This window comes from Rana temporaria, chromosome 1, assembly GCF_905171775.1.
Source record: "Rana temporaria chromosome 1, aRanTem1.1, whole genome shotgun sequence".
Taxonomy (NCBI): domain Eukaryota; kingdom Metazoa; phylum Chordata; class Amphibia; order Anura; family Ranidae; genus Rana; species Rana temporaria.
In genome coordinates, this window is record NC_053489.1 from 242,122,265 (window position 1) to 242,140,253 (window position 17,989).

Here is a 17,989-nt window from a genome sequence, read left to right on the forward strand (position 1 = left end):
CATCTGACGAGGACAGTTGGGTGGAAACTGTCCGTTTCCATCAGGCAGACCATGGAGGAGAGTGGGATACTCGTAGTGGACACAGACCTATAATCCACCCCCCTGCTCAGCGGAGAGATCCCCAGCAAGGGTGAAGAGAGGTCTAAAGGATAAATATAATTTACACACACACACACACACACACACACACACACACACCTCTGAAAACTTGACACTACAACCATATGGGTGTAGAAAGATCACCGCTGAAGACCTGTTGGAAAATACTGGGAGCACCCTCACATTTACTTACCAGACTAGCTGCCACCAGTGATATAAATGGAAAATACAAAATACTGCACAATGGACATGCATTAAGGCTAGGTTCACACTGCTGCGAATTCTATTGCGAATTTGAGCTTTTGCGATTTCTCAAATTCGCAAGTCATTTAAAATTACATAGTTTAACATTGGTGCCTTTTACACTAATGCGTTGCGAATATAAGATGCTGGGAAAAAAGGGTCCTGTGCGAGTTTGATCAGTGTGCGATGCGAATTCAGCTCTATAGACTGGCATTCCCTGAAATCGCAGCCGCAAATCGCGGCAAAATCGCAGCAACAGAAAGCGAGGTAAAATTGATATTTTAATGCAATTTTGAATTCGCAGCAGTGTGAACCTAGCCTTAAGGTGGTTTTGTAGAAGGTAACCAAGACTGTCACACAATAGTGACTCAGAACAATACTGCGCCGCCTATTCTAAGGAAGCCAGAAGTATAGAGGACTGTTTATTAATCACGGCTGTGGACACATCATTTTCTGGAAAGAAACAGAGCACTTGGGCGTGCTTTAAACTTGTTGATATAGGAGCCGCATGAGTTTACAGAAACACTCTACAAAGCTTGAATATGAAGAAACTGAAAGCGATATTAAACCCAAAAGCAAACATTATATTGCAGCTTACCAACTCTTAGATGTAATAACAGTGTTAGTTTCTCTTTTTAGCCCTTCTTTCATCTAGTAATCCACCCAGTAGAGACCCTAGGAAATAAAATGGTGGTCATTGCAATGGTGGCCGTTGCAATTTATGTCACACGGCATTTCCGCAGCGATTTTTTTTTTTCTTGGAAAAAAACAAACACATTTACCCCAATGTTTTTTTTAATATAATGTGAAAGATGACATTACGCAGAGTAAATAGATACCCGAAATGTCATGCTTTAAAATTGCACACTTGTGGAATGGTGCCAAACTTTGGTACTTAAAAGCAGAGTTCCACCCAAAAGTGGAACTTCCTCTTTAAGCACTCCCTGCCCCCTTACATGCCACATTAAGGATGTCATTTTTTTGGGGGGGGGTAGTGTGTGTCCTCTTTAGAGGGACTTCATGTCCTCCTTCCTGTCCTCAGCCACCGACGCCTCTCGCCCTAGGCGGCCCCTCCCTGCCAGCGATCTTCTGGGACACAACAGGTTGGCTGGCCAATGGCAGAGCGCAGCACGAATCACGCATACGCAGTGCGTGCCCGGCCGTGAAGCCATAAGCTGTCCGGGCCGGGTGCCCACAGTAGATATGACGGCGCCGAAGAGGGGAGCAGAGCTCTGTGCAGCCGCATCGTTGGACCGTGGGACAGGCTAGTCTGTTTATTAAAAGTCAGCAGCTATACTTTTTGCAATCTCCATAGACATGCCATCATTTTTTACAGGTCACCAATTTAAAGTTTCAGAGGAGGTCAGACCGCTCTAACGGTTTACGGCAACACCTCACATGTGTTTACCTACGTATGCGTTCACATCTGTGTGCGAACACGAGGGGATGGAGGCTATTAAAAAATGTTATGGTTTCTTTTACATGTTCCCTTTAAATTTTTTGATCACTTTTATTCCTTTTACAAGGAATGTAAACATCCTTTGTAATGAGATGTGGGGCTCTACATCTCTCCTCTATGCTGGAAAAAATAAAGGCAGTATTTAGAGCTGCCAGCGCTGAAAGTGACCTCATGACGCCACTTCCTGTCACCAAGGGTCAAAGAGAGGGCCGGGGACCATCTGGTCCATGACCAGCTCTATGGTAAACAGCCACTCCTGGCAGATTCATTCTCCAATCACACAGGCGAGCCCAGAGATGCACCGGAGGGAAGAGAGAGGGACATCCCTGCTCGCCGCCTATAAAAGCAATCATGTGCCTAAACAGAAGGTAAGATGGCTTTTACATGTGAGGGAATTGCCGGTAGATAGATAGATAGATAGATAGATAGATTATATATATATATATATATATATATATATATATATATATATATAATCTAATCTCTGGATAATGCCTGTAGCTATAGGCATCTATCAGATATCTCCACACAAAGTCCAGTGTGTCATATAACATCCTACAGGGACAGGAAGTTGTTAAAGTGTTACTAAATCCACAACAGTAAAATCAATCCTTGTATGCAGTAAAGCATGCCTTGGGGGCACTCTGCTCATGCTCAGTTAGGCGTGTATTGCTAGAGAGTTTGTTTTCTTGGGAGGGTGCATGATAGAAGTCATAAGACTGCTATATACTGCTGATGAGAAAAGGTATTTAGCAGTTTCTTTATAGTTACTAGGGTTGTCCCGATACCGAGTATTTGCGGGAGTACTTGTATTCCCGCAAATGCCCCCGATGCCTCATCCGATACTCGCAACAACGCCGCCGCCTCTGCATGGTTAAACAGCGTGCAGGGAATATCACAGCTTTCATTTGAATAGCTGTAGTGTTTCCCGCCACGCCGCGTATAGACAATCCCCCTTGCTCGGGATTAGACGGATCTGTCCAATCCTGAGCAAGGGGGAGTGTCTATACGCGGTGCAGCGGGGAACACTACAGCTATTCAAATGAAAGCTGTGATGTTCCCCACACGCTGATTAACCATGCGGCGGCGGCGGCATCTAGGTACGGGGGGACATGGCTGCATATGTGGGGGGGGGGGCATGGCTGCATATGTGGGGGGGGCATGGCTGCATATGTGGGGGGGGCATGGCTGCATATGTGGGGGGGGGCATGGCTGCATATGTGGGGGGGGGGGCATGGCTGCATATGTGGGGGGGGCATGGCTGCATATGTGGGGGGGCATATTTAAAAAAAAGTATCGGTATTCAGTATCGGCGAGTACTTGAAAAAAAAGTATCGGTACTTGTACTCGGTCCTAAAAAAGTGGTATCGGGACAACCCTAATAGTTACTAAAATAGTTGGAATTTCCATGTTCTGTATATTGTGGGAGACAAGATACATTAAATTCAGGGTTTGGCAACAGGAACACTGGTGATTAAAATGATCGGGTTTTTACATGAATAAATAAAAACGAAAGAAGATACCTTGCTCTAAAAACAGAAGCCATTTTATAAAAATACTAGGAAGAACAAGAAGTAACAAGATTATACATTGTGATCTTAAACGAACCAAAAAAATAAATAAAATCTATTCTTATCCTCCATTTGCTCATTGTTCAAGACAGAAGTATATTCAGTGTTATTTTTACATTACAGTTCCCTGTTGTACATGGAAAGAGGATCTTAATGAGGAACAAAAGATGAAACATTTATATAAATATATCAACTAGTGGTAAGTAGGGTGAGCCTTGATTTCCTGAGGTTAGACCGTTTATAAAAAAAAAAAAAAAAAAAAATTACCAACAGATTTTTCTACTTCCTAAAGTAACCTAAAGTAGAAAAAAATATGTTCCCTCCACCTGCCTAAAGAAAAAAAATAATTGTTCAGGTGTTCAGAAGGGAGATATTTTCCTACAATTAGGGACAGATAATAGTCCCTGGACGCAACGGCCCTGGAGGCGCAGGAAGTGCCTAGGCACGCTCACATACCAGGACACACACTGCTAATTTTCTGGTGGAAGACAAAAAAGTACTTTTTGAGTACTGCACTTTAAAACGCAAACATTTGCACAATTCAAGCGTCATGATTTTATTGTGCGTTTTGTACATTTATACTCTTATTTAAAAATTTGAATTCATTTAATGCTAAGAAGCATGTATTAAAGTGTACTGACGCATGTTAGAAAAAAGTATGCAGAATTATGTTCCTGCATATAGGATAGATATGAAAGGGTCCTCGCTATCTACAGCAAATCAGAGTAAAGCAATTACGGTAGCTCAGTGAGATTTGCTACACAAGGGCTTGTATAAATGACCATTTAGATGTACTGTGTGTTACACTAACCACACACAGCCCCCTTCAGTCCGCAGCCTCTACATCAGTGTGCTGCGGTTTGGGTGCAATGAGACTGTTTTTTGGCGTTTTACACGCCGTTTTAGGTGCAATCCCATTGACTTATATTAGACTGTGTGTTTTCATGAAAGCTCAGAGTCCTGCATGCTGCATTTTTGATGCACTTTCAGAAAACACAGTCTAATAGAAGCCAATGGGAGGGTACCTAAATCTATTTGTATAAAACACATACAAAAATCGCTCTTTACCCAAACCACAGCACACCAATGTGAACATGACTTAAGGCTATGTTTTTACTAGCAGCGGTCACTGCTGTGCCTCTGAGAAGCGATTCATGGTCACATTGCTTTTTGACAGGCGGGGAAGAGGTGTTACGTTGTCTCATCACCTCGTGTTATAACCCCATACATGTCCAGCATCAGTACCAGTCTGCTGTAATGAGACAGGGAAGATAATGCCATGGCGTGTGTACACATCCATCAAGTTGGGGGGTGTTACTTTAAAAAAAAAAAAAACACACATGCTCCTAATCGCAAGGTTAAATGAGCCACAAGGATTTCTTGACATGGGTGGTTGGGGGCAGTAAAAGAAGGTGGTTAAGCTGTGGTTTTAGGGCCCGTTCACACTAGAATGCAGTGGGGTGAAAGTCACATTTCTGTGCGGCTTCACGCACCGCATTCCAGATCGCACTGCCCTTGCGCTTTGCTGTGGGGGTCAGTGCAAAGTCAACGAAACCCAAAGTGCGTTTGCCCGCGTCGGGTCGAATGACACAAAAAGTACCATGCAATGCGGTTGCTGTGTATTTCAAAAAGTAGCACATGCACTACTTTTGCTGCAGTGTGATTTCAGATCATTAAAATGCACAGGGCTAAAAATCGCACTGCATAGGAATGCAGTTCCTAGTGTGACTGGGTCCTTACTGTGCCCCAACTCCCCACCTAAACTAGGTCATGCAGCCACTTAAAGCTGTACTCACTCCATGGCTGTATGTGGCAAAAATTAAACGTTCCTTTAAGCAGATGGTACCATAGCCAAACACAGCCCATTCAATTGACTGGGGCAGAGCTGCAACAGCGTGCAATGCAATTGTCTGCAGTGCTGCCAGTCAGAAATTTGAGCCTCCGCACTGCCTGTCAAATGTCCTCGTTCGAACGCATATTGCTTTTCAGAGGGCTGGTAGAATAGCCACACACGTGAACAAGTTCTAACACACCACTAATATTTATATGTTTTTTTGCCTTTTTATCTCCATTTCCAATCCGGTCTCACTGAACAGTTGCTACCACACAAGTACAAACGTCAGAGTGTGGAATCCTGCATAAACAGAGTGAAAGTATTTGAAAGATGTAACCCTGAGGTAAAATGCGATTATCAGGTTCACACCAGACACTGCCTAGTGAGAAACGGTGAGAACCGATTATCGTCATCGCACTTACCTCATGAAAACCACCGCAACAAAACAATGCTCTCGTTTGTCACAATGACTGCAAAGGGAGATTTCATGATTCACAGTCAGGCTTTAACTTTCCAGCGTTGGTAGACTAAAGACAAAAAACGCCTCACGATTTTTACAACACAGACAATATTTACAAAGCAACCCCAACACAAAAGCTGAACACAGATTCTCATTTTAAAAATCAGGCTGTGCCAACAATATCCCAGTCTTGTGCAAAAACATGAAGGGTACATTCACACCAAGGGCCAGTTCACACCATAGAAACGCAGTCCGGATGCTTTTCTGCACATGCACGTTATTTTGATGCATTCCAGTGCGTTTTTGGGGTAGTCCAGCGTTTTTCCACCTTTTTTTCTTAACCTTAGATAAGGATGTGTGCGTTACTGATGCATTTCACAGCGTTCCAGTACAGTCCAGCGCAGGAAAAATGCAGCATGTTCCACTTTTTTTTTAAACAGCAAGCACTGGTGTGAACTTTGCTATTGAAAACATATGTAACCTACTTTCCATGCACTTTTGATGCAGAAAAAAAAAGGCACTGGACTGCATGTGGTGTGAACTGGCCCTAAATGAGGCGACCTATGTTTTCCTGCACAAGACAAAATACAGATCACGGTTAGGCCGCATGGAAAACAATTGTTTTGTATATGCCCTGTTAACACTACAATGCTGGTGTGATGTAGAAAAATGTAGACACACTGCATGTTTCCTCAGCGAAAATAATGGTACCGGATGTCACTGCACTGCAGCGCATTGGGATGTTCAATAGAGACAAGAAGTGTCACTATACAACACTTCAAATAAAGTAAAGTAAAAAAACAAACTGTGCTAAAAGGGCCCATTCATAGCAGAACAGGGTGCGGGAAACCTGCATTTGTTCAAAACGCACTTCAGTTCCAAACTTTAGTGGGTATCAATTAATGACACCCCAAACACAGGTCACAAACGCAGTTTGCCCACATTGGATTGCATGGTACAGAAGTACAATGCGAGTTAACAAAAGTAGTGTATGCACTACATTTGATGCGGTACAATTTTAGCCCATTAAAAATGAATGGGCTGAAATCGCACCTCACAGAACTACATGTGAATTGCACAGAACGAACACGCGGCTAATTTCTGAACAATTTCCGGTGTGAATCGGCTCAAAACAAGCATTACATGGCTCCCTGCCAGACCTCACACAGACACCAGGCCACATGGTAAAACAATACATTATACTATGCGGGCCTGTGTGAATGAGCCCTTAAAGTTAACTTTTTATGGGCTAATGTAAATGTGTTTTTTGAGGTTTAGGGTATGCTTTTACCATAAGAATAAAAAAGTAAAGCCCAAACTGATCTTATATGGGTTTTAAAGCCCAACTGCAGCGAACGTAGAGTTCTGTTGGGTTTTTATTGCAGTGCTGTGACCCCATGACAGGAGGTTCTCAACAATTCAGCCTGGTAATGAAAACAAAATCCTGACAAAAGGTAAAAAAATAACTAAATAAATTAAAAAGCAAATAGTACAGGCCTACGTTAGGGTTGAAAATCCCCATTTACATTAGTTCTAAAGATTTTTAAAACACAGACCCGATTCTTAGAAAGGCAAACAATAATTTTTTTTTAAAGCTCACATACTTTACCGGCTTACACCATGAATCGCACAGAAATTTGCGGTACGTTCCTGTGTGTGATTCACATACTATCTGGGTGCTGTGCGATTTTATCCCATTCATTTGAATCATGCTGGACTGCACCACACAGTAGTGCATGCACATACACACACACACACACACACACACACACACACACACATATATATATATATATATATATATATATATATATATAATTTTTTTTTTTATTATTTCTTTATTTTTTTACACACACACACACACACACACACACACACACACACACACAGCAACCGGATTGCATGGAACAGCTAAATGCACTGCGTTTTCAACCTACAATTAGGGTGTCATTAACACGTACACCTGCTGCAGAGAGCAAGAACAGTGCGTTTTCAACGTAGTGTGGAAAACGTGCACGGAATGCGTGTTTCCCGCACCGCAATCTAGTTTGAAATGGCACGTAGTCTTTTTGTGCTGCAGTGCATTCTCAAAGGGTTTTGAGCACCCAGCTTTCTGATAGACAGGGTGATGTCAATGGTCATTATAATAGATCTTGGATTAAAAAAAAAAAAAATAAATGGCCAGGTCCACATAGATACACAATACATAGCAAGTTAGCAGGGCCTCATTTAGTTCCAGTCCATACTCTAAATTTGTACAGGAGCGCACTCAGTGCTCCTGTCCGATTCATTGCAATGCAATTTTCAGCCCATTCATTTAAATGGGTTGAAATTGCATAAAAAGAAGTAGTGCATGCACTACTTTAAAAAATAAAAATACCACGCACTGTAAGCAGATCGCCTGGTACTGCAGTGCCATGTGATCCGGTGCAGATAAACGCGCTGCATTTGCAATATGCATTTGGGAGGACGTTAGGATTACATTGACACCCGGCAACAGATCACACACCTAGTGTGTTTTGAGCGCGGTGTGGGGAAACACACACAGAACTCAGGTTCCCCCCACTGCGTTCTGGAGTGAATGGACCCTTATCACGTGCGCTTAGGCTCATATACCATGAACACGACATTGTTTCAGCATCTCTAGACTCCAGGTGCTGCGTGTAGGAAGACCATTCAAGTCTTTTAGGACACAACACCTGCACCCATCCAGCCGCATGTCCCAATGTGGCGGGTGTGCGAGCAAGTAGCCCCGAACGTGGAAAGTGCGCAAAACTGGTGACTTGCTTCCTATGGCTGCAGTCTACACAGTTTTGGTCCCAATTGAACCTGAATACATTGTGACTGGTACACTTGAGAACAAAATGATTCTGTAAACAACTGAAATGCTCGGTGAGAAATGCACACATACAATTTCTTGCAGGTCTGTGACTCTGAAGTCCCATCTATTGTCGGGTTTGGAAGCCCAGCATTGTAGATCCTCCTACTGCAACATACCAGCAATGTCCTTTGCACATTTGTGTATCAGCAAAGCAGAAATAGATTTTTATCACTCATTATGCAGACTGTGAAAGAATGCTAAAGGCTACTTCCAAAAAGAACAAATTGATTACATCAGCCAGAAAGCCTGCACAGACACACAACATTTCTAAAATCTAAATGTCATAGGTACACTACAGAGGCAAAAAAGAGCTATAATCAGGATTTCAAATCATTTTAGAGCAGAGCTATTCTAAATGTTTTCCACTGTAAAATAAAAAAGGTGGTATGGGTCAGACTATACAGGGCCACATATTGATTGTGCACCCTACATTGACGCAATACGATCTCAAATACATCAGTGTAAATAAGCAACTTTACATCAAAGTGGCAAATTGAAGTAGGGTTTGACCCAATACCACTCATACAGCGGTGTACAGATATGAAAACCTGTGCTGGGAGCAACGCAAAGACCATCCCTAATGGCCTTTTTCTGAAAGTGTCAGTTGCATGGCTGTCCCTGGTTTTTACACTGAGTCACTGACCTGGAATAGGCACGCAGACAGGGATGTCAGAGTGCCTGTAAGGCTGGGGAAAAAATAAAAAGGGGCTAGATGCTGCTGGATGTCCTCCAGCCAGGAAACAAGGCAGGCTCTGACTTAGCCCAGCATTTAATGCATGTTGCGAGAAGCTCAGTGTCCAGTGAAATCAGAGTAAGCCGTTCGAGTACAGGAGAGGAACCTGTACAACTGAAGGACTGAAAATGATCGAAACCTCTGGATAAGCATGACAGCCATGTAACTAGTATTTTCAGGAGAGGTCAACATACACTCACTGGCCACTTATTTAGGTACACCTGTTCAATTCCCCCGGTAAAACAAATTACTAATCAGCCAATCACGCGGCAGCAACTCAATGTATTTAGGCATATAGACACTGTGAAGACGACTTTCTCAGTTCAGCATCAGAAAGGGGGTTTAAGTGACTTAAATGTGGCATGGTTGTTGGTGCCAGATGGGCTGGTCTGAATATTTCAAAAACTGCTGATCTACTGGGGATTCACACACACACACACACACTAGGGTTTACAGATAATTGTCAGAAAAAGAGAAACTATCCAGTGAGCGGCAGTTTTGTGGATGAAAATGCCTTGATGTCAGAGGAGAATGGGCAGACTGGTTTGACATGACAGAAAGGCAACAGTAACTCAAATCACCACACGTTACAACCAAGGTATGCAGAATACCATCTCTGAACACACAACACATCAAACATTGAAGCAGATGGGCTACAGCAGAAGAAGACCACACCGGGTGACACTCCTGTCAGATAAGAACAGGAAACTGAGGCTACAATTCACACAGGCTCATTAAAATTGGACAATAGAAGGTTGGAAAAACGTTGCCTGGTGTGACGAGTTTAGATTTCAGCTGTGACATTCTGATGGTAGGGTCAGAATTTGGTGTAAAAAAACATGAAAGCATGGATCCATCCTGCCTTGTATCAACAGTTCAGGCTGGTCGTGGTGTATTGGTGTGGGGGATATTTTCTTGGCACACGTTGGGCCCCTTAGTACCAATTGATTAACCACTTAAGACCCAGACCATTATGCAGGTTAAGGACCTTGCCCCTTTTTGCAATTTGGCACTGCGTCGCTTTAACGGACAAGTGCGCGGTCGTGCGACGTGGCCACAAAACAAAAAATTGGCGTCCTTTTTTTCCCACAAATAGAGCTTTCTTTTGGTGGTATTTGATCACCTCTGCGTTTTTTTTTTTTGTTGCGCTATAAACAAAAATAGAGCGACAATTTAGAAAAAAAAACTCAATATTTTTTTTACCTTTTGCTATAATAAATATCTCCAAAAAAGATATAAAAAAACGTTTTTTTCCTCAGTTTAGGCCGTTACGTATTCTTCTACCCATTTTTGGTAAAAAAGAAAAAAAAAAAAGAAGAAATCGCAATAAGCGGCAGTGAAGTGGTTAACCACTAAGTGGCACTAAGGGGTTATGTGTGCCCAAAGGGAGCGTTTCCTACTGTAGGGGGGGTGTGGCTGTAGGTGTGACGTCACCGATAGTCATTCCCTATATCAGGGAACAGACGATCAATGTCACTGCCACAGTGAAGAACGGGGAAGGTGTGTTTATACACACACACACACACACACACACACACACACACACACACACACACACCTCTCCCCGTTCTTCAGCTCCTGTGACCGATCGCGGGACACCGGCGGCGATCGGGTCCCGGAGCTTCAAACCGGGTCGCGCGCAACCCACAGCTGGGCTCTTAAAGGCAACGTACAGGTACGTGCCTGTGCCCAGCCGTGCCATTCTGCCGACGTAAATGTGCAGGAGGCGGTCCTTAAGTGGTTAAACACCACGGCCTACCTGAGTATTGTTGCTGACCATGTTCATCCCTTTATGACGACAGTGTACTCGTCTTCTGATGGCTCCTTCCAGCAGGATAATGCACCATGTCACAAAGATCAAATCATCTCACCACTGGTTTCTTGAACAATGAGGTCACTGTAATGTACTCCAATGGTCTCCACAGTCACTCTGCACAAGGAGAGAGCGCAGCAGTGACTGGTCTTTATTACAGGAAGATTCTACAGAACGGCAATGGGGTTGCTTTACTAAAACTGGAAAGTGGCTTCTATTTTTTATTTTATTTTTTCTTGTCAAAGCTTAAAAGTGATATTAAAAGGTTACGTTTGTTTTGGTTTTTTAAATCACACATTATACTTCTCTGCTCTGGGCAGGGATTTTGCACAGAGCAGCCTGGGTCCTCCTCTTCTCAGCTTTTCTGCCCCCTACCTCCTGCCCCCAGAACAAGCAGCTTCCAATGGGGACACTGGAGCAGGCTCGCTCCTAAGCCACTGCTCTGCTCGTCCATTCAGACACACAGCCGCTGCTTGGCCTCAAAATGGGGGTAACTGGACCTAATATTGCAATCAATGGATCAGAAATGTCAATCAGTTCAGACGTGTCTTAATAAAAAAAAGAAGAACTCCAGCTCCGGAAGGTTTACCCCCCCTTCATGACCAGGCCATTTCTTTCCATGTTTTTCCCCCCACGAATAGAGCTTTCTTTTGGTGGCATTTGATCTCCTCTTTTTTTTCAATAGCAAAAAATATATATATATATATATATATATATATATATATATATATATATATATATATATATATATATATATATATATATATACACACACACACACACACACACACGCACAACCTCAATGTGAAAGCCGGAGAGCTTTCACACTGAGGCGATGCGCTGGAAGGAGAGAAAAAAAATCTCCTGTCAGCAGCATCTTTGGAGCAATGGGAAACCGCCCGAGGCGCATTGCGGGCGGTATTAACCCTTTATTAATACCGCACCGCTAGTGGCCGAATCCCACGGTAAATGTATTCAGAAAATTTAGGCCAAAATGTTTTCTGCTAAATGTCCAATATAAAAATAAAAAACCCCAACAAGTGTATATTGATTGGTTTGTATGAACGTTATAGTGTCTACAAACTATGAGCTATATACTGGAATTTTAGTTTGAACTTTTTTTAGACTAGTAAATGGTGGAGATCAGCAACTTATAGCAGGACTGAAATAGTACGGCGGTCAATCTGACACTCACTGACACTTTGTGGGAACTGGCTAGCTTCCAGTGCCAATAATATACACCAACACTGTACTAATGACACTGGCTGGGAAGGGGTTAACATATGGGACAATTAAAGTGTTAACTGTGTACCCAACAATGTTTACTATGTGTAAAGTGCACCGATTTTACTTAGCAATGTGCCCGTTTTTATTCCCTGCTTTGCAGGGAAACAAAAGCCGGCACTTTGCCACTGTCAGAAGAGAGTTTTGTATTGTTTGTTTACGTACACAAACCTCTCTCCCGTCACTGACATCAGTGGGTTCCGCCCATAAATCATTGGCTGAGAACCGCTGATTGGCATGTGACAGCGACAGCACGCCCAGGCGGGTACGTGCCCCATACCCGGAATACAGAACCACGTAAGTGTACGGGATTCTGAGCAGGCGACCCGCACTGTAGCAGTAAAACTATAGCGCACGGCCGGGAAGTGGCTAGGGACCGTGGCAAGTATCACTGATCACAGATTTATGGCTGGAGACGAACTCAGGCATCCTCCAAACTCAACATGAAATCCGGGCACGTGTCCATATAAGGGCACTGATGTCACCAGGATCCCGCCCCTTAGTTTACATGGGGAGAATGAACCAGCCTGCCGCTGATTTGACTAGAAAATAGCACGAGTCAAATTCTAATAGAGCCTGAGCTCATCTCCGTTGATGACCTACATTTTATGTGTTAAAGAGAACAGCAATAAATCACCATTATCTGGGCTTGTTCCATGACGCCGATGAGGTTTTATTACTTATGCAAAACGTCTTCCGCTTTCTAGATCAAGCCCAGCTGAACGAGACGAATGGCGCCTACCTATACCATGGCCTGGATCAATGACAACCTTTATATGTGATAAAGGGGTCAGCAACATGTAACCTGATGATGTGGCACTTATTTATATATACATCCTATTGCAAAACCACCAAGGTGGCCACATATGTTCCAATGTGATTGTACAATCGCCACTACCCAACAACTAAGCAGTATGAGGGCCAACCAAAAGAGACCAGTCGTATCCAATCAGGTAGTCCCTGGGGGGAACACAAGTATTGTAAACTCAGATTGTAAGTTGGTGATAGGCTTTAGCAACCCACTTATCGGACACATACCCTCCGAACATTAGCAGGACGCAATGCTCTGACCGCCAAATGAAAAAAATAATCGGTTTAACACCTACTATCACCAATAAGGTGTCACTTTGATCTAAAGCTGGCCATACACTGTAAGACACAGGTCTCAAACTGGTGGCCCTCCAGCTGTTGCAGAACTACAAGTCCCATGAGGCATTGCAAGGCTGGCAGATACAAGCATGACTCCCACTGGCATGACGGGACTTGTAGTTCTGCAACAGCTGGAAGGCCACCAGTTTGAGACCCCTGCGGTACAAATTCTCTTTTCAAAGAATGTCGGGCAAAGTGGCGTTGACATGACCCCCCCCCCCCCCCCCCCCACTAATAAAACATCATTAGGACCCCTGCAGTAATTGGCTGAGTGTATGGTGAGCTTGTTACACAATCTGCAGCCCCACTAGTCACAAATAACATGGCCAATACAGTGTGGAGGGACCATGTAAAAGCATACTTCCCCCCTGAAGACTAATGCTGCGTACACACCATCGGAATTTCCGATGGAATAAAATCTGATGGAATTTTCCCGTCCGATGAAGCCGACTTCCATCAGTCTTGCATACACACTGTCAGACTAAATTCCGACCGTCCAAAACGTGGCAAAGTAAAACACAACGACGAGGCGAGAAAAATGAACGCCAAATGCACGAGTGAATCTGATGGCACGCCGAATGCACGAGTGGATCTGATGGCACGGCGATTGTACGAGTGGATCTGATGGCACTGCGATTGTACGAGTGGATCTGATGGCACGCCGAATGCACGAGTGGATCTGATGGCACGCCGAATGCACGAGTGGATCTGATGGCAGGGCGATTGTACGAGTGGACCTGATGGCACGCCGAATGCACGAGTGGATCTGATGGCACGCCGAATGCACGAGTGGATCTGATGGCACGGCGATTGTACGAGTGGATCTGATGGCACTGCGATTGTACGAGTGGATCTGATGGCACGCCGAATGCACGAGTGGATCTGATGGCACGCCGAATGCACGAGTGGATCTGATGGCACTGCGATTGTACGAGTGGATCTGATGGCACGCCGAATGCACGAGTGGATCTGATGGCACGCCGAATGCACGAGTGGATCTGATGGCACGGCGATTGTACGAGTGGACCTGATGGCACGGCGATTGTACGAGTGGACCTGATGGCACGCCGAATGCACGAGTGGACCTGATGGCACGCCAGTTGCACGAGTGGATCTGATGGCACGCCAGTTGCACGAGTGGATCTGATGGCACGCCAGTTGCACGAGTGGATCTGATGGCACGCCAGTTGCACGAGTGGATCTGATGGCACGCCAGTTGCACGAGTGGATCTGATGGCACGCCAGTTGCACGAGTGGATCTGATGGCACGCCAGTTGCACGAGTGGATCTGATGGCACGCAGATTGTACGAGTGGATCTGATGGCACGCCGAATGTACGAGTGGATCTGATGGCACGCCGATTGTACGAGTGGATCTGATGGCACGCCGATTGTACGAGTGGATCTGATGGCACGCCGATTGTACGAGTGGATCTGATGGCACGCCGATTGTACGAGTGGATCTGATGGCACGCCGATTGTACGAGTGGATCTGATGACACGCCGAATGCACGAGTGGATCTGATGGCACGCCGAATGCACGAGTGGATCTGATGGCACGCCGAATGCACGAGTGGATCTGATGGCACGCCGAATGCACGAGTGGATCTGATGGCACGCCGAATGCACGAGTGGATCTGATGGCACGCCGAATGCACGAGTGGATCTGATGGGACGCCGATTGTACGATTGGATCTGATTGCACAGTAAATGTATGGATTGTATATAAAATGGTGGGGTGACAGCTTGGTCCTGGGCTCCAGTGACACACATGAAGTGACAAGTGACAGCTGACAGGCCACAGACATGTCACGGTTGCTCGTGCACTCACCGTCTCCCGTCCACATCGCTCTTCAGCAGGAAGCCGTACTTGTCGGTCCTTCTCTCCACAGTAAAGCCGTTGATCTCGGAGTCGGAGCCGACAGACTCGAGTTCCGGATCGCTGAGGGTCTCCCTGGTACCACGAAGACTGGCGGAGGGAGACACACTGCCCTCCTTGGGGCTCCGCGCCATCCCGGCTCCCCTCCACCACTTCAACACCACGGAACCATCACCTCTCCCCGGCCCCTCCGCACTTCTCCGCTCCGATCTCTCCCTACAGCAGCAGCAAGGCACCTCCTGGGGCCTCACTAACTGCCCTCCCTCGCTTCTCCTCACCCAATCACCGTTTAGCGTGCAACACGTACAGCCAATGCCTACGGGCGCCCAGTCCCAGAAAACCAATCAGACCCGAGAACGCTCTGTCAATCAAATCGGAATCCCGCAACACACAACATTAATCACCTTCCATCCCATCTTTTCGGGCAGCCAATAGCGGGACGCTGTAACTGGGTTCAGCCAATCGCTGCCCAGAGTCCTAGAAGTCGGTGTTGTCAATCCGCGTGACGTTTTCCAGCCAGGCAGCGGCGCTCCAACAGATCCCTGTAAACATTCTTTTGCTGTCACTTGTTGTAGGCCCGCCCCCATCACGATCAATCAACGCTGGCCCCTCCCAGCTCCTGGATCCTGTCAGACTAGCTGGAAACTTGCTTGGAACAACAACGCTTGATGGACTGTGTACTGGATTTCTATCATCACTGCTCTGCACCTATCAGGAATAGGGACCCGTGGGGAGCTTTCAGCTGAACTGATTTCCCACCCAGCAAAATGGCACCACATGGTAAAAATAATCTGGGCCTCTCTTAAACCCTTACCTAGCGGGCACTTTTACCCCCCTCCCCATATGACATTGTTATCATTTCGTTCACACAAATAGAGCTTTCTTTTTGGTGGTATTTAATCCTCACTGGGGTTTTTATTTATTGTTTGCTAAACAAACGAAAAAAGACAATTTAGAAAAAAAAATGACATTTTTTCATAGTTTGTCATCCAATTTTGCAAACAGGTAATTTTTCTCCTTCACTGGTGTGCACTGATGAGGCGGGACTGATAGACACTGATAGGCTGCACTGATGAGGCGGTACTGATAGGCTGCATTGATGAGGCAGGACTGATGGACACTGATAGGCTGCACTGATAGACACTGAAAATCTGCACTAATGAGGCCAGACTGATGGACACTGATAGGCTGCACTGATGGACACTGAAAATCTGCACTAATGAGGCCAGACTGATGGACACTGATAGGCTGCACTGATGGACACTGATGAGGCGGGACTGATGGACACTGATAGGCTGAACTGATGGACACTGAAAATCTGCACTAATAAGACAGGACTGATTATTATACAGGATTTCTATAGCACCAACAGTTTATGCAGCGCTTTACATCAGGGAAGACAGTACAGTCACAATACAAATCAATACAGGAGGGATCAGAGGCCCTGCTCGTTAGAGCTTACAATCTAGAAGGGAGGGTCAAGTGGAACAAAGGGTAGTAGCTGTGGGAAATGATCAGATGGACTCAAATGAAAATACAGTTGTTAGGTGTGGGTAGACTGATGTGGGATGAGGGCTCATCCCAGGGGCCCCTCTCTGCTGTCATCCCAGGGGCCCCTCAGCTCTTATCCCAGGGGCCCATCTCTGCTCACATCCCAGGGGCATCTCTCTGCTCTCATCCCAGGGCCCCCTCTTTGTTTTACCGCTAATGCCCCTCCCCAGTGTGAAGTACTCTAAAGGCTAGTTTACACTTGCTTTAAATCAAGGCTCCAGACACGCTTTGTTAAAACTCTCTGAGCGCCAGTCAAAGCTCCTGTCACCAAATTTAATGGTTAGACTACAGTCCTGTTTACACCTTGCTTTTGCTTGGGGCTTCGATGAGGTTTTGTTGGGGCTTTGGTGGGGCTTCAGTGAGGCTTCAAACGAGCTTTGCCAAAGACTTCTATGGAGGCTTTGAAGCACCACTAAAGCTACATGGGGTATCATTTTTGAAGCAACGCCGAAGCAAAGCAAAAGCAAGGTATAAACAGGACTGTAAGCTAACCATTTTATTTAGTGAGAGGGGCTCGATTAGTGTTCCCAGAGCTTTAACAAAGTGTTTTCGAAGCCATGTTTTGAAGCAAGTGTAAACTAGCCGTTAATGTGTGTTAAAGCCGAAGCAAGTGTAAATAAGCCCCTAGGGCTTCAACGCACATTAAAGCGCCTACCGCTTCAACATGCTTTTATGATGTGTTTTTAATGCTTTAGTGGTGCTTAGGTAATGCTTCGATGAAGCATCGGTGATGCTTCCATAATGCTTTGTTAAAGCTTTGTTGAAGCTTGACAGATACCCTGTGTGTGTGTGGATATCTCATACGTGCAATTTCTCCAAAACTCAGGGAAGCTGAATTAAAGCCTCTCAAATGCTGCAGGTGCTTCAAGCGAACTTTGTGTAGCAAAGTCCCGGGCCTGTTTAGGCCTAATAGTTACCTCCAGAGTTAGGGAGAGCTGACATCCTTCAGTGTAGAGTGGGTTACCAGGCATGGTGGGTGTAATGCAAGATGAACAGATGGGCACCAGACACTTTTTGAGGGCAAAGAGATTTAT

At 45.2% G+C, this 17,989-nt stretch overlaps 1 protein-coding gene across 1 annotated transcript in view; it reads right to left on the bottom strand.

Moving 5' to 3' along the window:
- TBC1D10A (TBC1 domain family member 10A) overlaps positions 1-15,657 on the bottom strand; it is a 91,145-nt gene extending 75,488 nt beyond the window's left edge. The window contains exon 1 of the mRNA XM_040352008.1: positions 15,357-15,657. Coding sequence (XP_040207942.1) covers positions 15,357-15,538 — 182 coding nt within the window. The 5' untranslated portion in view covers positions 15,539-15,657. The remainder of the gene's footprint in view (positions 1-15,356) is intronic.
- Positions 15,658-17,989: the final 2,332 nt, after the last annotated feature.